The following is a 21,831-nucleotide window of genomic DNA, read 5'->3' as shown; positions in this document are numbered from 1 at the left end:
TTAATACATTTTTTTCTATTTTAATTTTGACAGTGCCACATAAGATATGTTTTAATTGCTGATGTGGGTTTATTGATTTTTAAATGCGCCAGAAAATAACCCGTTATGTACACTGTTGAGGTGATCCAATACCCAGTAGTGCGTGAATGTGTTTCTGTATAGTATTTCTCCAGCAATGGTCATGTGGTGACATCAATTATGGTATTTTGAGAGGTAATCATTGAAGTCGAACATCACTGAAGGCCTAGGTGGGAAATGCATGGCCCGCCACTGTGTCACACAGTATAGGAAATATAACATCCATGATTTCATCCATTTTTTAAACAAACCAACCCATTTATATATTCATGTACACTGTACATATTATCAGTGAGATACACAGTTAATAAAATAATCACCTCTTTGTCGCCATGACGCCTCCTTAGCACTTCATCCTGGCTCTCTCCGTGTGCTGGGGATAAGTCTGACCAACAGAAAGAGAGAGGGAATGACACAGTGAGATGTTTGCTCCTTAGAAACAAACACAGTAGAAGTGGATCATTTATATAAAATGATTATGATATCGCAGTCAAATCCCCGATTCCAATGAGTAATCGTAACAAACTTTCAAACAGCATCTCTATGACAACAAAAGCAAACCACACACAAGCCAAACTTAATCCAGCATGCAAAAAGGAATGAACAAAGAATGGTACAAAAGAAAGAGAAAAATAAAATATGATGCATCCTGCAATGCCTTTCTATGTCTGGGTTGTTGATCAAACAGCCTCCATTGGTCTTTGTAACAAGAAAGCCTGTGACCTAATTTGCTTTGCTGCGACAGTTACTTACTTTAAAAAGTCATAATTAAACCACCATCATTATTATTCTGATGAAACGTAACAGTCGACCAATATAACGTATAATGTAAGGTGTTTTCTATGCACTGAGGCATTTCTATCTTAAAATTATTAACACAAAAGGAGTAACAGTAACATGTAGATAAATGTTTGTTTAGACAAATGCATTAAGTAAATCGCATTTATATATTCCCTTACTTTTTGAGTCTAATTGGGCATGCAAAATTAAACACGATTACTACAGATAAAAATCAATAATATTTAATTTTGATTAATCTTATTCAATTTTTAAATCATTTAAAGACACAAAAATAATTATATATCTAATTGTACACAAACAACAATGCAGGGCTGCCCCAAGCAAAATTAGCAGAATTTTATTTTGATGGACCCCATTATATTTTTTTTTCTAAATTTTTTCATAAATGTAAAATTAGTTGTATGTAATTTGGTGTATGTTTTGTAGTGAAACAAATTCATGGGAAAGAAACTGTTCACAAATGTACGTTTTAAAGATCCCAGTACTGCTGTTTACCAGCCCAGCACTATCGCTGTGTACATGGGCTAATTTACGTAAGAGGAGGCCCCCTACAGATTGCGGGGAGGACTGGCCCTGCAATAAAGCCTGATGTAATGTATGTAGTATGATAAAAACAGAATACAGACTGAAAAATTTAATTGAACATCTGTACAATGTTTGCATTATAATATATTGTATGTACAACAGTGCACACTACTTTATAGAATAGAATAAAACACTTTATTGTCATCAAACACGAGAGCGTGAGAACATTATTATTATCATTGGGTTTACTCTGCTATTATTATATTATTTTTACACAAATACACCACATGATGGCGCTGTTAATAAACTCCAAAATATAACACCATAAGTCAGACTGACTTGAAATGTCAATGGGCTCTACAAAACACTCAAAGTAACTTTACTATGTGGGGTCGAATAGCCACATAATTTATTACGCATCGCCATCAACCAAACATAATTTATTACGCATAGCCATCAACCAAAACATGGTTTTGTTGGGGCCAATGTCGGATTTAGCAACTAATGGTCCATTAAGACCTTGACTATCTGTGTATGGTATCATGTATTCCAAAGCATTTTGAGCACAACCCATAGAGGGCACCACAAATTTCATTGGGGAAGGAGTGTCCAAAGGAGCCATTTTTCCCCTTAGCTACTTTTTAATTGGCTCTTGGCATTGTAAAACTGTTTTGATCAGATATCTTAGCATAAATTGACCTACATTATATTGGATTTAGCATCTTTAAAATACAAAATGTGTCAAAGTGGAGCCCTGCATCCTGGGTGTCCTAACCTTTTCCACAGAATACAACATTTGTAACATTGCAGAAGAATTAGGCAAAGTATGAAGTACATTCAATGCTCTATGTAAAGCTAATGAAGGCTTTGGCACTTTTGCATACAATTCAAATCTGATGTCACCAAGGAGATAATGATACATTATATAACCAAACGCTAACTGAACCTCCGACAGTACTGCAGTACTTGGATGGAACCATGCTGATGCACATAGGAATGGAGGGGCTTCAAACACGGCACTCAAAATGTCACTTTGTAAAAACACTAGACAGAATATAGATGGATGGTGGTGCTTTGAAACAGAGGACAAGGTGAAGATAAAGAGTCGAGCTGAATGGGTGACCACAGAAGAAGAGAAGAGGGTGACAGTGGTGATGGAATGGAGATAGCCACCTCTGTGGTGAGCTGCCAGCGGCTGCAGAAGGTTCCCGTTGGCGTCCAAGCCCTGTCCGTTACTCAGCTGCTCAGAGTTGTCTCCCTCCCCGTTACTCAGCCTCTCCAGGACCTCCAGGGAGGACAGACGCTGAGGTATGAGAGGTCTGAGCTCAGGAAAAGAGCTTGGGGGCCTCTGGTTGCCTGTTTTCACCTTAGTGGCTGACAGCGTCCTCCGAGGTTGCTGGGAGTGTGGGCTCTTACGCAACCTGAAGGGTGCGGGGCCCATTAGTAGGAGGTTTCCAGGCAGCATGGTCTTCTTCTCTGGTGGTGCTGCTGGTTTCTCTTGCTGTGCTGTGGCCTGCTGCCTCTCATGTCTGAGAATGGTGGTGAAGCGGGTGTAGGAAGCTGGGCAGGAGCCTTTGCATTTGGTGGGTTTAAGGGGGAAGTGGTGGTGGTTCAGGTGGTGCAAGTGATGGTGGTGGTGTAAAGGGAAGGACATTGGAGGCAAGGCGGAAGGACTCTTTGTTTCAATGACAGCAGAGTGCGTGTGCTCAAAAGAACTCTGTTTGAAGATCTGTTCAACTTCAGGGTCAGTGGAAGAAGCAGACTCAGCCCTAACATGGCCTTCATCCTCTGTGGGGAAGGCTGCCTGCTCCATGGTCTGACTGTCTGGTAACAAAATCTCCTCATCTGGTTCCTTGCCACCTGTCTCCATGGAAGCACAGAAATCTGTCTGTGTGGCGTTGATCACCAAAAGGCTCTCAGCTGACACTGCAGTGGGCACGTAAAGGGGGGTGCAGTGTTGCGGGCTATGGCCGTGGCTGGAGCTCAGAGTGGGCAGTGAGGACGAGCGACTCGGTGTCAAACTGGACCGCTGAATGATCATTTCAAACTCAGTGACCCGTGACGACACAGCGACCCGTGGAATGCCAGCCTGTGACTTTTCACCCCCATCAGCCTTTGCTCCTTCAAAGAGAGAGGTGAGGCTGCGGACGCTGCCTTGGGGGCTGGAGCCCACTGAGCTGGGCCGCTGAATGTGATGCATGATCTTGTACAAGCTGGAAAACTCTGATGCGCTCCTCTTAATCGCGGGGGAAACGTCCCCGAGGCCATCAGCACAGCAGTCTGAATATTGGCCTTGCAGATCTCTCTCCTCTTCTTCAGGTCTGTCACGATCACACGTAGTTGTGTACAAATCCTCGAAGCTGTGCGCCTTTGGGTGCCTCACAGGCAGTGTCCTGCTTTCCTGGATGTCACCACCAGGCGGCAGCAACTTGGGCTTGAATTTAGAGGGCAGGATTTGGGGTATGCAGGCTTTGGCAGCAGAAAGAGGCTTCTTATTCTTACAGTGGTTAGCTATTGCGTTACTGGCAAGAACAGATTGACTATTTATAGAGGAGCAGGGTGGATCTATACAGCCATTCCCACCTTTATAATCCACTGGCAAGCATGCAGGACAACAGAATAAACAACATATTAGATTACAATGGTCACAGGGTCACACACAAACACGCTAAACAGACTAAGTTACATTTCTAGAGGAGAGAATTTGATTAAATTACAGGAGACTGGATGCAATGTAGGTTATAAATGACTGCTGAGAGTAACAACATGAAAAAATATGCTTTGTTAAATGCTGATAGAATTTAAATAACCAGTATTTGTGCAAGCAGCACCAAAATTATGGAACAAAAAGTGTTAGAAGCAGTATGCGTGAAATGTTATGTAATGTTGGAGGTCACAAAGGAATCTGAACTCTGACTGCAGTATCAATGCACAACTAGGGATAAGTACCTTTCACCGTTGAATCGATGCGGTACCAACTCCCGGTACCTGGGAACTCAATGGTACTGATTTTCGGTGCTTATGTACTATATGTCCTCATATGTTAATACATATTCATTTGTTTATATATATATATATATATATATATATATTTGCTTTAACAGTGAGTTGATAATGATAACTGTGCTGTCCATTTCTGCGTCTCATTTGCAAGTACTATATCGTAGACTTCCTATGCTGTTCCAATTCCAATACATTAGATAGCACTTTTGTATAAAATACGGTGTGTTGCCTAGTCAAGTAGTAGTCTTTGTCATGAAGATGAGTTTAGTCTTTTGTTGCATCCTAAAAAAGTGTAAGAGTAAGTATTGTACTAATTTCAAACCAGCTGTTTTGTTTGTAACTTGCAGCTTAGTTGTAGTTTTCATCACCAAATTTGGTGACGTCACGTGCAACTAAGCTATCAAAATATGCCACTGTTTGATTTTATTTGAATCAATACTTGCACAATAAATTAGTCGTGCCTGTAAAAGTACCACATTTGATACTCATCCATCCCTATGCACAACATTGACAATGTATTTAAAATTGTGCTTATGTTAGAACTAACTATTTCATACACGGCCCAGCTTTAGAGATAGAGATAAAATAATGACGGTGCTTGTTATTTACCACATTTGGAAATAAAAAGCACAAGTAAACAATGACAGAAGACTTCCTGGCTTTCTTCAACTATTGCCATCGTGCTCCATATGGAAGCAGGAAATGACACAATACTGTGGTGGCACACTATTGCAGCATGTGGGAACCATCTGTCTACTCTAGTGCACTCATAAACAGACAGGGGATGCCCACTTAATATTATTGTATCTGAGGCATGTGGCATTTTATCATTTCTGCAATTAAAACTTTAAAACATGAAAATTCATAGAGCAAGTCTTTGTTTTATTAGCACATTAAATATTAAATGGTGAAATGTGATAGTCTACTAATCAAACAGCATGCTTGTCAATTCTCAGGAGCAGTAAATACATTTGCAGCATTACTGGACTGGAAAAGCTAATTGAAGACCTGATTACCGTTGTTTTATATAGGCCTAAAACTCATTATTGCACTTTAGCTTTTGGATAGATCCTGTTAAGACCATTTTTATTTTCTGCTCTGCTTTTCCTCTCCTGCGTGGAGAGAATACCAGGTGGGTCACTAATAATTTCTGGAGAGGTACCAGTTTGGAAAAACCGCTAGCTGTTCCAAGTCATGACCTGGGGCGGACCACTCTTCTATGCACAGCTGGTGACGTCTCTGTATTGTTGACTTGTCTACATGGAAGAAGATCCACCTACGACCATCTATTACCTTCCCAATGGACTGGACTCTTACATTATTTATTAATGTAACAATTCAATAATTGTACCCACTCAGCATCCATTGCAGCCGGTCACCTTAGAGGGGCCCTCATATCTGCAGTACATTCCAAAATGTTCTTATTTTTCCCAGTTGGAAAAGTTTGTCCTTGCCCGAATGAGTGTTTCGATCAGGGGATGTCGTTGTGGCTTGTAAAGCCCTTTAGAGCACTAGTGATTAAGGGATATAAATATAAATTGTGATTGATAGATGGATTAAGAACATACCTCTCAATATGCATTTTAAAATAGGGAAAATGTCCTGAGAAAAAGGGAAAAATAAAGTTTCACCAATTGGAAAAATGGTCTGCCAACCCAACCTAAGTTGTCAACATTCTTACATTGCATAGCATAAAGTAAAAAAAACAAAAGTGTATGTTATGCCTGAGAGATTGTTCATGCTGGCTTGTGTCATTTATTCCTCCACGTGTGATATACTAAAGGTGGTATTACAAATCTTCAAAAAGCAGGAATGTGTCCGACATTGCTATTCTTAATGATAATAGCGCCCCCCCATCCTTTTGTCAATATAATATTATGTTATTTTATATTCCAAACATTGATTTTGTTAAAATTTTAATAGAAATTACAAAAATCTGCTGGTCATCGACTTGGGATTTCAATGCAATCCATTAATTTGTACATACAAAAAAATAATTCTCAAATGCACAGGCAATTGTTTAATAACATCATGAGGTAACCGTATACATTTATATTCACATGTATTTAGGGCATTATTAGGGCAGCCATAACTGCGATTTGGACCAAAATGAAAACGAGTTACAAATAAGTGGACATTAAAGCATCATTCGACATTGGCATACAGTACAACTAACTCCAAGTGCAATTCTACAAAGTGCAGTGTTTATATTTTGAAGCCTGATCATTTACAGCCCGAAGGATGCGCGTTACATCAATGTTTACTGAATGTTGGCAGGAAACCGGAACCTGCGCTGCTCCAGCAATACCGGAAAATATATTTTTTTAAAGGACGGTAAAGCTATGGTATTGGTAGAACACTGGGAAAGAGGGCAACATACAGGAGTTTCTCGAGAAAACAGGAGGTATAATGGATATGGACAGGTCTTCCAAGGATGTTTCCATGCGAGTTTTGGTAACAATACACACATTGATAACGTAATATGCACAGTAGTACACTGTTTTCGTACGATCCATTTACGTACACTTTGGTTTGCAATGGAAACCTAGACGTTCCCCTTTACGTCTGTGTTATCGTACAGCAAAAACTTGCGTGTAACAAACGAGTCCATTTGTGCAATGGAGAGCTACGAAGAATCCCGCGTGTTGGTGAATCAGTGTTTGTGCTTTTTTTTTTACTGAGTATAACTGCTACATAAGTCACCATGGAGCCACAGACAGTTGCAAGTGCCAGCACTTTGCTGAAGAAGGTGAGAAACATCATTGCAGTAAAAAAAAGAACTCGTAGCAAAGTTCAGAGCCAAAGTTCTTCCCTGCCCACCTGCCTCCCTGTTCATCGTTGTGTCTGTCAACAAGCATCTTCATTAAAAGTAAAAGTGATGTCAAATGTTCATTTATCATTTATATGTATTTCATATTGTGTTCTGCACGTAAACATTCTGGGTTAACAGATTAATTAGATTGGCATTTTTTATAATGGTAAAAATGTGGTTTTAATTGGACATTTTTGGAACAAAAACAGGGGCACCACTGTAATGTCATTATTTAGAAATGTAAATTAGTATGTAAAATCCAATTCAACATGGCTGTTAATCTGCTCTGTCTAGTCTCACTAGATTGTATACATTTTTGTGTGACTAACTCAAATTGACTTTTGTTTTGATTTAAAATAAATGTGCTGATATGATTACAGTTGTGTAGCCCTTCATTGGGGAATAAAGCATGTTTGATAAAGTAGAAGACAAAAGCCACACACTTGATATAATGACACAACATAATTACACATGCTGAGTAATAGGGTCCCTGTGGCTGACCTGCTCATTTCTTTCTCTTCCTTGCATCTCATCTTATCTCCTCTCACAGTGTTTGACTCTGCGTCCACGTGCTCAGACATTCCAGCCACTGACCTCACACTGACAGCTGACTTCCTCCAGCCTACCCCCTGTGTCCCTCATGTTTATCTCACCCCTTCCCCATGCATGGTTGTGAAGAGCGCAGCTCTTGTTTGTATCACTCATCCCTCCTCATCCATCCCCTCCCTGTTCTTTGCCGATGGAACACTCTGGAGCCCTGCCCCGAACCCTGCCTAGCGACTGGAGCAAGAAGGGAAAAAACGTCTCAAGGTCAGCTTAAAGACAAGCTCACTTCCTCCTTAAGTTTTCCAAAGCAGATGTCCAGTGCCGCGATCAACCGTGTCATCGGTAATAAATCAAAAAGTGACTGGGAGATGAATGCTGTGAGGTGATTGGCCAATGCTGTGGAAGATGTGCGGACACCAGCGGAACGGAAACACATGTTCAGCATCAGTGTTTTTATAGCTTCTGCGTCCATGATGTTGTGTAACCCCACCAACCACGCACTTCCATACACACTTAAACCTTAAACTTAAACCTTAAACCTTAAACTTATAGCTTCTGCGTCCATGATGTTGTGTAACCCCACCAACCACGCACTTCCATACACACTTAAACCACGTGTTCATATGTACCTTTAGAAGGGGATGAGCTGCCATGGTGCTTGTTTAGGGCTCGCAGACCTTGTAAGGGAATGTCGCCGCCTTCCAGAATACTCTTGTAAACATGGCGGTCGCATTCTGGAGCCGCGGGCTCGTTTGTGGATGATCCTCCGTCCTTCTCCACCTCGCTGTGTCCAGACTTGCTGGAGGAGCTAGAGAGTGGAACGCAGACAGCAAATTAATAAGTTAATTGATTTAGGAGAGCGTTGTTATGGCTTCTTACGACAAACAGAAGCACACTAATTGGGCCCGGGGCGTCCATATGGTTCTTATTTGGTACATCGCCAGGCCTTGTGGGAGTCGAAAGAATGAGAGCAACTCGAGAAAGTGCAGACTTTCTTTAAGAGAAAGAAAGCACTCCCAAGCACATATATATCGGCATTGGACAGATGTCTATAAATATTCTGTCAGCATTCCTGCACGGCGCATCATCCCTTACACCTGTACAACTCCCGCGTTCACGTTCATTCTCTCGCTCATGTGCTGCTCATGTTGCGGCTCTATTTCAAGACAAACGTGGCCATTAAACTGACATGAGGGTTCTGGTATCACTGACAGGAAACAAACAAACATTCTAAACCTGTCCCCTACTGTTAAAAAGAGAATGTGGCCTATTTCTAAACCGGGTTTTACATCTGCCAAGTCAGAGTTTTACAAGCTCGGACACATGCGCAGATTATTTTCCCTGCTTGATCACTACCTGAACAAGAAGCTCTTTCATTGCTGCTGGAAAAATATGTGAACTCCCGACTGAATCTGTCTCTAAATTACTGTTTAGAAGCTATGTTTTGATCCAAGATGATTTTTTAAGACGATTGTGGTCCAATCTAGAGACGAAGATCCGCTCCTTGGATACAAGGATACATGCTAAATTTACTTTTAAGTGTGTTATTTGGAGCCAATAAAACCAATGTTTGCTATTTATGGATCCACTTATTGCCCTGCACACACTGAAGGTGACTAATAGACATCCAAACCACATACCGCATTCATTCATTCATGTAATCATCCGCAGATGTTTAGCATTTTACAATCAAACGCCAGCCTCACGTGACACTTCTTTAAACCTCTCCAGTTTCAAACAGACCCCAAAGGAGAAAACACCCTGCACTAAACATATGTTCCTTTGAAGGAAGTCACTTTATGACCCCTAGTTTCCTTTGAACAACAAAAACCTCCTTTAAAAATTCTCAAAAATTCAGACCACAATTCGAAAAAGCACGGTGGGAGAGGGGTTAGTGCGTCTGCCTCACAATACGAAGGTCCTGAGTAGTCGTGAGTTCAATCCCGGCCTCTGGATCTTTCTGTGTGGAGTTTGCATGTTCTCCCTGGGACTGCGTGGGTTCCCTCCGGGTACTCCGGCTTCCTCCCACCTCCAAAGACATGCACCTGGGGATAGGTTGATTGGCAACACTAAATTGGCCCTAGTGTGTGAATGTTGTCTGTCTATCTGTGTTGGCCCTGCGATGAGGTGGCGACTTGTCCAGGGTGTACCCCGCCTTCCGCCCGATTGTAGCTGAGATAGGCTCCAGCGCCCCCCGCGACCCCGAAGGGAATAAGCGGTAGAAAATGGATGGATGGATGGAATTCGAAAAAGTCACAGCTGTGCAATGCAGGTACTAAATGGCAGTGGAACCTGGATTTACAAACCCCTCGTACGGACTTTTCGATTAATGAATTACAGACGGAAAAAAAAAATTCTTTGGTGTAAAAACATTTTCTCGATTTACGAACGTTTCATCCACCAATTGTGTGCCTGCAGCACAGCCATTTTGTGCCAGGCAGCACATCCCTTGTGGGCGGGCTTATCAATCTCTGGTGCTCATTGAGCCAACAGAGGAGTGCTGTCGTTAGCTACTGTGCTGGTTCCTACTTTGTGCTTTTTAAGTTTTTCTTTTAGCTCTTGTACAGCATGGTTCTAGTTTTGCTAGATCAATATGAGTCCAAAGAAAGCAATGGACAAGCAATGTGTGGTTTGAATCATTCAGGAAGTATCCACAGCGTTGTCAACTCCTGCCCCCACTCCAACTCCCATCCGCTGCATGCAAAGAAGTTTAACCAACAAGATAAAGTGGATTAAATGTTTTATTCCTAATCATTTTAGAAACCTGGTTGTTAAAGTTAAGGAGTTTTTGTTATTTTCAAACTGTGACTGCACCACAGGGCTAGTGACCGTATGTGTGTGTCTCGACAAGGCGGTTGCAAACGAGGACAGTTCAGTTCAGTTAGTTGTTGTTGTAGTTGTTGTTGTTTTGACTTTGTTATGAAGTATATAATAAGGCAATCCATCACCCTCTTGTTATGTTTGTACTATAACACACTTTAAATTGTGTTCAAAGTGTACAAACTTTATTTGAAAATATGGACTTTGGATCGTTTCTTATGGAGGAATTTGCTTCAATAAAAAAATATTTCTATTTACGAACCCTGTTCGAGAACCAAATGAGTTTGTAAATCAAGGTACAGCCCATTGGATGCTTTACATTTTAGTGCACAAAAAGAGGAAGTGAAAAATACATTAGCGAAGAGCTTTGATTGGAATCTGCTTAGAGAATCCAGAAGCTGTTAAGTCTGGCCAACTTAAGATGAGATAGCAGTTTTTAAGTTATGCAGCAGTGACATACAGGTTGCATGTCTTGAAATATATCTGCACATAGCAGCCATAACACCTCAACACTACAGAGAACACTATGTTCTGGTAGCCTTATTCAAAAGTTCCTCTCAGGAAGCTGGAGTCCCCCCCGGTGAAGGCGGTTGAGCAACCTCACGGTGACAGTTATCCCCGCAACATGCCGGAATAATGATCAACATAGTGGAAGGAGCAAGGCAGCGCAAGTATTTGTATGAGAATGAGAAGCATGAACTCACTACTTCTGTAGGTCGGCGGCTGTTTCCAGGGGGCTGAAGGAGGGGGCACTCTGCAACAAACCAAACAAAGAAGTCATTGATAGATCCACAGGATGGTCTCCTCCAGCTAGAACACAGGCAGGCACATTAGCAATGGCCAGATTCTCTCTTCTTTTCTTCTAGCTTGGTGTAGCTTTCAGTCTCCAGCACCCTTCTTAGCGTCTCTGGACTGGGCTTGGCATGGAGTAGGAGTACGCGTGTGTTTTGGCCTACATGCAAGTTGGGAGGGAATAAAGCGGCAGTGAGGAGAGTGGAGGAAGGGGTGTGTGTGAGTGAGTGGGCGGATGGGTTTGCATCAGTCAGGGGGCGCCCATGCGGTGAGGGGGCTGTCACAGGCTCAACCAATGGGCGGCTGTCTCCCAGTGAAGCCATCGCTTTTGTCTGGTATTGAGTCACTCTCATTACCAGTGGAGCAGACCGGGGGACAATTAACCAGCTGGTGGTGCAAACAGGCTGAGTTACACACTCACACTTATTTGATACACTATTACACACTCTTACAATCGCCCAAAAGACGGAAATGAAATAATACATGTTTTGAGAAATAGTGAACATGACTAAGTGGGTGTTTAGAGATGTTAGTGTAAGTACGGTTAGGGTTGTTATTTCCAAGGGTGACAAATTAGTGCACAAGCAGGAGCACTTTGAATGAGGCTACTACTAATTTTAGGCGGCTGTTTCTGTTGCTTTCCTCTTTTTGGACGTCACAGCAGGTAAAAATAACATACGTGACACCGGCACTATGAATATGAGCACGAGGGTTGTTTGCAAATACGATTGCACAATCCCCATCCCAGCCAGGCTGGCCCTGCTGCTAATACCACATCCACTTCCCCAAAGCAACCTTCCCAAACCCTTGGCCAGACATGGAGCATTCTTGACGGCCCATTTGCCACAACATGCCTTTCTACTTAGTTGCTGGGGAAGGAAGATCATTAATAACCAATCAGAATAAAAGCCTGACTTTATAAGAACAGGACATCAGGTCTATATTCTGTTCTATTTTTAAAGCCAAATGTTAACTCGGAGAGAATGTGTGTCATTAAATAATCTGATGTTCTTCCTTGCACCTCAACTACTTGGAAGATCTGGCACGCAAACAAACACGCATACACACGCACACACACACACACACACACGCGCACACACACACACACACACACACACACACACACACACACACACACACACACACACACACACACAGACACACACACACACACACACACACACACACACACACACACATACACACGCACACAGCTTGGAAAGTAGTCAGGAAACAAGCATGGAAGCCTGATTTGGAGTACAGATATACTAATCAGATTATTTATGCAATGCCGATTTGTATCAATTTGCCTTATAGCAGTGGTCCCCAACCCCCGGTCCGGGGACTGGTACGGGTCCGTGACACATTTGCTACCGGGCCGCACAGCAACATTAATTGTGTGAATGCTCCAAAGCATTCACAAAATTAATATGGTTTTCTACACAATAATTCATCTACCGGTATATTTTATTCAACTTCTTCTTCTTTTCCAGATTTTGGCGCACTCTACCTTACATTTTTTTCATCAGATTCAAAGCATTCCAATCGTGGGCTTTCCCTTGACAAATTGCAAAAATTCCCAGATTTCCCAGAATTCCAGGTTTACCCGGACATTTTTCCCATTCAAAATTAATTGGCCATTTTTCAAACTTCCACCAGTTCCACATTTTTCAACCGATTCAAACCATTCCACCTTCAACATATTCCACTCATCCTGGACATTGAAACTATCATTTTTTCAAGTAAAAAAAAAATTCAGGAATTCCCAGAATTCCATTTTTTTCAAACCCTTTTTTGACCCTTTTTTCTGGCGACTACTGTATTTTCCGCACTATAAGGCGCACCTAAAAACCTCCAATTTTTTCAAAAGCTGACAGTGCGCCTTATAATCCGGTGCGCCTTATATATGGACCAATATTGAACCTCTAACAGGTAAAAGTTTCAATCTATCAATCAATCGCAACTACGGTAAGCAGCCGCCGACTTCATTTTCCCCCTTAGAAGAAGAAGCGCGCGGTGCATGCTGGGATATATGACTGCGTGAGGCGTGGCGTTTCATTTCCCCCGTCTTCATTTTCCCCCGTAGAATAAGAAAAAGCGTGCAGTGCATGCTGGGATATATGACTGCGCGAGGCGTGCCGTTTCATTTCCATTTGTTTGTTTATGTAAAGACCCCAAAATGGCTCCTATTAAGAGACACGCTTACGACGCAGAGTTTAAACTTAAGACGATCAGTCACGCAGTAGAACACGGGAATAGAGCAGCAGCGACACTGAGTCGATTAATGACGACTTTGACGAGACGGAGTTGGATGCCGTATTCGCCCAACTGTTTAATTCGGACAATGAAGAAGAAGAATTTGAGGGATTCGTGGATGAGGAATAACTTCATAAAGTGAGCGTTACATGTTTATTTTGTGTGTTGTGTTGTGTGACATTAACGTTTGAGCAACGTTGAGTTATTGATATATTGTTATTGCTCTGCACTATTTCGAGTGTTACTATATTGCTCTGCACTATTTCGAGTGTTACTATATTGTGATTGCACTAACGTTTGATTTACCGTAACAGTATCACTGTTTTTTATGTGTTTATTGAATCAGAGAAAAATTCCCCTCCACTATGTGATATAAATGTTGCACTACATGTTATACCTTGCTGTTGTTAAAAGATAAACAAAACACCACGTCACTGACTTTACCTCGGGGAAAATAATAAAACAGCTGTTCATTCATTTTGGGAGTGAACAGAGTTGTGAGAACGCTGGTTTGTAATCTATTAATAAAGTTTGACTGACCTATCTGACTGTTTTGTTGACATTCCCTTTAACGCAGCTCCATCTAATGCAGGGGTCTCAAACTCAATTTACCTGGGGGCCACTGGATGCAGAAACTGGGTGAGGCTGGGCCGCAAGAAAAGATTTCTTAAAAAAAATCTAACATGCACTTTTTAATGAATTCACCTTCTTTCCCGCCCTAGCAACCATCTCACTCACCATGTAGCTAGCTTTGACTGCTGCATCGCTCTTTTCGCTTGCTTTCTTGACGAAATCTTGTTGCCTCAGTGGACTGGTTTTAAAATTTGCAAACCTCATCTCTCATCTCCCTGGTATTTTGCATACTCCTCAGCATGTCTAGTTGTATAATGACGTTTCAAATTGTATTCCTTGTGCACCGCAACTTTCTGTGTATCAACTACAGAAAAGAGCCATAAGGATTATTTAGATTATATATAGTATTATTATTATAGTAGATTACTTAGAACACACTAACATATTATTTATTAATTCGGGTTTATTGAAATTACAGGAGCTAGTAAAGTTACAGACATTGTGTGTCATGTTTAAGGCTAAAAGTAAAACATTACCGGCAAATTTACAAAAAATGTTTGTCATCACTTCTGAGAATGAAGAGCATAGAAGAAAAGGTAATTTCCAACATCAGTATTCAAGGACAACTTTAAAACAAATGTGCATATCAGTGGTGGGGGTTAAACTATGGAATTATCTTTACAATGAGATAAAAGATTGTACAAATATATTCCAATTGAAAAAATATATAAAGACAGAACAATAAGATCATATGGACAGCCATAAGTGTTTACATTTTGCTGTGAGAGGGCTCGCCGTGGAGTTTACAGTTACGGTAGCACAATTAGCCCCGAACAGGCTAACATCACCACTAACGTGTAACACGTCTGATTCGCCCAGTGACTCTCTGTCGGAGTATCAGCGCTGGGGTCCAGTGCACCACACTTTTGTAATGTCGCTCGGTCCTTCGGCGGAGCGCTCGTCTTCCCCGCCCGGACTGTTTACAACGGGGGCGCGAGCGAGCAGGCGGGCGAGCGAGGGAGGCAGGGAGGGAGGGAGGGAGGAAGGGAGGGAGGAAGAGCGTGTGCGGGTGTCGTGGAAAAGCGGCAAAATGTTTCTCTGCTTGCATCACGCGAGTGACGTCAGTGCATACTTGCCAACCTTGAGACCTCCGAATTCGGGAGATGGGGTGGGGGGGTGGGGTGTTGAGGTGTGTGTGGGGGTGTTGAGGTGGGCGGGGTTGGGAGGAGGCGGGTTGGGGGTAGCGGGGGTGTTTTTGTAGCCCGGAAGAGTTAGGGCTGCAAAGGATTCTGGGTATTTGTTCTGTTGTGTTTATGTTGCGTTTAGGTGCGGATGTTCTCCCGAAATGTGTTTGTCATTCTTGTTTGGTGTGGGTTCACAGTGTGGTGCATATTTGTAACAGTGTTAAAAAATAAATATGACCACCTTCAGTGTGACATGTATGGCTGTTCCTCAAGTATGTCTTGCAACAACTTGCGTGTGTCTGCAGAAGCCTCATACAACATGTATCTGGGCCGGCACACTGCTAGTATGGAGAAAAAGATGATGTGGTGACACTTCCTAGAGGACAGTTAAGGCAGTGCCATCACGGCATGCCCTCGACACACCGTGATTGGTAGATTCCTTCAGCTCAGCACACAATGCTGTCAAGCGCCATTCATTTAAAACTCGCTGGCCGCACTTACATTAAACTTTCATATTAGGGTGGGGACCGCAAAATAACGTCTCACGGGCCGCAATTGGCCCACGGGCCGCGTGTTTGAGACCCCTGATCTAATGGATGCATAACGTAACCCCAGCCTCTAGCGTCTATTCTATGCACTTTATAATGCGGTGCGCCTTACAATGCGGTGCGCCTTATATATGAACAACGTTTTAAAATATGCCATTCATTGAAGGTGCGCCTTATAATCTGGTGTGCCTTATAGTGCGGAAAATACGGTACGCCTTCCACATTTTTCAACCCATTTCAACCGTTCCACCGTCAAAACATTCCTCTTAATCAGGACAAAAAACAAAGTTTTTTTCCCCACCGAAACTCCAGGAATTCCTTAATACCATTTCTCAACTAAAAATGTTACTACTTCAACATTTCTCCACCGATTTGAAAAATTCCAACACCAACCATTTCAACTCCTTCAGAACGTCAATTTTTTTTTTTTGCATTTTCCCAAAAATTCCCTCTTTTCCCAAAATCCCCAAATTTCCATGAAATTCCCATTGAAAAGAATGGGACATTTTTCAAAGTTCCACAACTCCCACTCAAACCATTCCAACTTCAAAATATTCAGCCTGTTCAAGAATTCTCAGTTTTTAGGGACATTTTCCCCATTCCAAATGAATGATCATTTTTCACACTTCCACAATTCCAACATTTTTCAACCTATTCAAACCATTCCACCTTCAACATATTCCACTCATCCTGGACATTCAAACTAAGTCTTTCCCAAGTTCCAAACCAAATTCAGGTTTTCCTGGAAATTCAAATGCTTCAACATTCCAACATTCAAACTGTTCACACTTCATTCTGTCAGCATCGGAGCATTCACATGCAATTCCTTCAGGAATTGCCTCATCTAGTTAATTTATAAACTACTGCATTTTGTCCGACTTAACTTTCAGATTGTAGCCAAAGCTAATTTTTTGGCTGTTTTTATCTGCCACACGTAGAAAGCCCGTTCGTGCAAATAATGCATACATTAAACCGGTCCCTGGTGGAAAAAAGGTTGGGGACTCCTGCCTTATAGAACATGTCAAAGAGGATCTCTGTATATAGTATGGAGCGCAACTCAAGCCTTAGGGCCAACGACAACGTTTCTGCATAATTCTGTTTCCTAACAGGTGTCCCCGGCTCCTGTGCGCCGCTTTCGTATTCAAAATAGCGATCATGAGTAGGTCATGGTAACATGAATCCCATTCTTTCCAGCACCTTCTCCGCGTTGATATGTTCTCATGAAAACAAACAGCTCCCCCAGCGTGAGAGGCCCGCTACAGCCACGCGCCACTTATCTCGTCTGCGTTAAATGCTTAAAGGTAAAGGTTAAGTGAATAACAGAGGTTAAATGTGAAAGCACAATGAGCCGGTGGGCTTACAGCGTCGCCTCCTTTAGAGGATGTCAGGTGGTCAGGGGGAGGCTCCATGATACTCGGCGTGGAGACAGTGTGGCAACAGCCCCCTCGTCAGCATGTGCTCAACAGATGGAGTCACTCTGACGCTTGTAGGGGGCCAAAGTACTCCTTCTGACCAGAGCTACGTATGGAATTCCAGCTCCCGCTCGTGTATCTCAATGGGAATGTTTGACCAGAACTGTCACTCTGTGTGTTTGCAGACTGCTCCTAAAGCCACAATTTGTTCATATTGTCCAAGAGAACAACTGTGGACATTATATACAGATGTCAGTCTTACTCTTGACAGGCTGCTTTACATGGCTACAAATGATAGTGGTAATATACTGAAATTGAGACGTCAGTAGGGATGGGTAGCTTTCACATTTGAATCGTTAAAGTACCAATTTTTACAACTTTTGTGTGTTTTCTTACACATTTGAGTCTCATTTTCATGCAGTTGCAATTTTAAGACATTGGATGGCAGTAGTGTCATCTAACGTCTGTGGTGTGTTACCTCGCTAGGAAGTAGTCTTTGCCATGAAGCTGAATGTGCCAGTCTTTTCTTTCATTTAGCATTGTACTTATCACACATCAGCTGTTTGATTGTAACGTGCATCTTAGTTGTTGTTTTCATTACTAAATGTGGTGGTTTTAAAATCGCCATGTAAAATCGCTAGTGCTAATCAAAAGCATGTCTATGACACAGTCAATGTAAATTAGCATCAAGACAGCACATTTTGAAAAGTGGAGCCTTACTTTATATTTGATCGTATAGACATACTTGCTTTGATGGCATTTTAAATTCTAACATTACCTATAGGTATTTTAGCTGAGTCTGTTCTGAGTGTTGCTGGAATGAACGTGATGTCCAAGCAACAAAAGTATCGAAATATGGTACTGTCTGATTTGAATTTAATTGATACCCAGTAATACTGACGGAATTCACTCGGTACCTATTAAAGTACCAAATTCGGTACCCATCCCTATAGAGCAGTGTTTTTCAACCTTTTTTGAGCCAAGGCACATTTTTTTCATTGAAAAAATGATGTGGCACACCACCAGCAGGAAACATACTTTTTTTTTAAACTCAGCAGCCAATATTGACAATAAAAAGTCGTTGTCGCAATTGTTGGGTATGACTTTAAACCATAACTCACCATGCATCAATATAGCGCTTGTCTCAAAGTAGGTGTATGTCACCACCTGTCACATCACCCTGTGAGTTATTTGGAGTTTTTTGGTGTCTTCCTGTGTGTAGTGTTTTAGTTCTTGTCTTACGCTCCTATTTTGGTGTCTTTTTCTCTTATTTTGGTATTTTCCTGTAGCAGTTTCCTGTCTTCCTTTGAGCGATATTTCCCGCATCTACTTTGTTTTAGCAATGAAGAATATTTCAGTTGTTTATATCCTTCTTTGTGGGGACATTGTTGATTGTCATGTCAGGTTCGGATGTACTTTGTAGACGCCGTCTTTGCTCCACAGTAAGTCTTTGCTGTCGTCCAGCATTCTGTTTTTGTTCCTCCTTTGTAGCCAGTTCAGTTTTAGTTTAGTTCTGCATAGCCTTCCCTAAGCTTCAATGCCTTTTCTTAGGGGCACTCACCTTTTGTTTATTTTTGGTTTAAGCATTAGACACCTTTTTACCTGCACTCTGGTAAAAACGCCCGCTTATTGGCAGACCACCATGATTGTGATTGTGTTCTACTAGTGTTTTGTATTCAACTATTTTTTTATTTTTTTCAAATGTTTTATAATATATTGTATGTATCTGATCATCATTTATCATCATCTGTTTAAGACCCTAACTATCACCACTATGGTGTTTGACTATTTTTTGACAGATGAGGATTCACAGCCTTATCTTTTTGAAGCTGAATGAACGAAGGGTGAACTGCTGCTTCTAGAAGCGAGCACGAAGAAGAGGGTGAAACTGGAGCAGACGAAAGCCGAGTGAGGTATAATTGACTCAAAACTGCAAATATGGAATTTGGAGACAAGGTATTTCGACATAAATGGCATGCTTGCCCCAATAAACCAGAAATAACGTCCCAGACCAGCTGGACTAAAGAGACCATCGAGTGAGTCACACTTTATATTTGATCATGATACATGCAGCACGTCATGCGTGTATGATGACAGACAGCATACATTGTTTGGCTAGCCGTGTACAAACAACACATGAAATGTGGGCTAACACTTAACAGATACTATACTATGATTGCTCATGTTTGTCAATCAATACAGATTGGTGTTCTATCGCATTGTGTTGTGTATTACAAACTCAAACGCGTTCCGTGCTGTCGTAGAAGCTAGCTTATCTCTCGCCGTAGTTAGCTTTTACGGCTAATACCAAAGCATGCCGATGTGTTACTACGCTAGAAAGAGAGTTCCTCAGTGTTCGCTCTTACAATAACAATGTTGCTACAGCTTGGTTATTATACAGGTTACGGAACGTAAATTAAGTATTGATGACGGTTTTTGAATGCAAGTGATTTAGCGGTATAATTGATTGCTTCCATTAGCTGCATTGCTAGCGACCTAGAACGAGCAGATTTTTACATTTTAGAATGCAAAAAAACCCCAAAACACTTTGTCGTCTTCTCTCTCATAATGATTGTGATCGATAGGCAAAATTCCCCAAAAAGTGCAGTTCCCCTTTAAGGATAACATAGTATTCAAGGATTCAAGGAATTTTATTGTCATACCAGCACCCAAGACACATGAGATGGCAATAAATTAGGCGTGTTAATGCGTCTGCTTTAATAAAATAACATAACATAACATAACATAACATAACATAACATAACATAACATAACATAACATAACATAACATAACATAACATAACATAACATAATAACTAAACAGCATGGTGGTGTCATTATTGAGATGCCTTCAGTCCTTTCAGTGAGCATGCTTATTATGCATACTACTTCTTAGTTAGAAGTGGTCCTCCTCAGCACTTTGATGGTTCTCACTAAGACCAAAAGCTTCCTGGACAAGAGCCATGAAGGGCTATCACTCCATTCAAGCCCCCAAATGTCGTCGTTTTTCTGCCTTAAGTCACGTCCGTCTTCCAGTAATAACACGTGCGTGCCGATGCGTCAATCAAAGTCCAATGAGTCAGTATGTCTGGCTGAGTCTAAAGGGCAAATGCCGCTCATACTAGGTGTCGCTTTTGAAGTGACTTTGACATTAGGCAGGAGCCAGTCATCAGGCCGAGCTTATCTGGCCACCGTCCAGGCTGGGAGTGAGCCTTTTACGTCTAAACTTCCTCCGCCTTTCCACTAACCTGGAACTGCTGTCAATAGGAACAACAGACTCAGCCCCCTGGAAGCACATGACCTCATGCTGAAGTCAGCGGTGCCACCTCATACGATCCAGGTTGCGGTGGTGTGCTCCGACAACGAGGAGAACATCTGCTCGTGTCTGGCCGGTGAAACACATGTCTGCCGCCAAGGACTATGGCAGGGATGTGTCGTGACATTGCATTCATGACTTCATCAGTTTCTCACGTTAGATAGTTTGGTAAATATACCACATGGCAGGCAGGCAGGAGTTGTTATTCCAGGGCCTGGGATTATTCTGGTGACCTGCATCCTCTCTGTGTGTCGTCTCAAGTGACTTCTGAATGAATTGCATATCATACTGAATACATTCCTACATGTCAGGGAGCATCTCAAAAGGAATGTGTCACTCTGTGGAGTTGAGTTGATAACATGGAAGAAAATTATTTAAATGAAGAACCTATTTTATTAGGCCCATTCTATTGTGAGCTTTAATAATAGAATATCTTGACCACTGATGTGTGTATTTGATATGGATGATATCATCTTACTCAACCCCACAGACAGAAGAAACTGCTCAAAAAGAACTCAGAAGAGAATATAAATAGATCTCAGTCTAATATTTTGGGCTCAACTTAGAAGAATGGAGAGCTGTAGCAAGTGGGTTTTGCGGTTAAAAGAGATTACACTGGAACCATAAAGTCGAGTCAGGTTTAGAGTTCAAACACAGTCTATTTGTATATCCTGCTAAAATAGGCCTCAAAAGTCTCAGGACACAGTGAGTGTGTTGCTTTTTCTTTAGCTTTTTCGTGTGATGCCACTACAATTAAAAAATACAGTGGAGCCTTCATTTACGGACCCCTCGTTTTACGAACTTTTTGATTTACGAACCATAGGCCGAATAAAACTATGTTTTGATGTACGAACCTTGTCTTTGTGTATGAACGCTTGATCTGCAGTGCAGCCAATTTGTGCCCAGCCGCACATCCATTGTGGACGGGCTGATTGATGTCCAATGCTGATTAAATTAGCACAGCACTGCTGTCCTTACCTACTCTGCTAAGTGCTACTTTGTGCGCTTTTATGTACTTTTTAGCCTTTTTACCACATGTTTCTAGTTTTGCCAACTCAATATGGGTCCAAAGAAAGCAATAGACAAACGATGTTTGGTTTGAAACAATCAAGAGGTATCCACAGCGTTGTCAACATTGCCTTCCTCCACTTATCCCTCCCTCCC

At 41.7% G+C, this 21,831-nt stretch overlaps 1 protein-coding gene across 5 annotated transcripts in view; it reads right to left on the bottom strand.

Annotated features, from left to right (window-relative positions):
- LOC133657403 (sorbin and SH3 domain-containing protein 1) overlaps positions 1-21,831 on the bottom strand; it is a 140,528-nt gene that overhangs the window by 29,654 nt on the left and 89,043 nt on the right. For 4 of the 5 annotated variants that reach the window (XM_062058692.1, XM_062058694.1, XM_062058695.1 and 1 more), the window contains 3 exons: positions 11,290-11,339; positions 8,395-8,573; positions 399-463 (listed from right to left, as the gene is read on the bottom strand). In XM_062058692.1, the coding sequence (XP_061914676.1) occupies positions 399-463; positions 8,395-8,573; positions 11,290-11,339 (294 nt within the window). Of the gene's footprint in view, positions 1-398; positions 464-2,577; positions 4,000-8,394; positions 8,574-11,289; positions 11,340-21,831 lie in introns of all 5 variants that reach the window. The other variant, XM_062058696.1, reaches the window with a different exon arrangement.

Source organism: Entelurus aequoreus, linkage group LG09 (genome assembly GCF_033978785.1).
Source record: "Entelurus aequoreus isolate RoL-2023_Sb linkage group LG09, RoL_Eaeq_v1.1, whole genome shotgun sequence".
NCBI classification, from domain to species: Eukaryota; Metazoa; Chordata; class Actinopteri; order Syngnathiformes; family Syngnathidae; genus Entelurus; species Entelurus aequoreus.
Note: the sequence above shows the minus strand (reverse complement) of the source record. Positions and strands in the feature narration are given on the sequence as shown.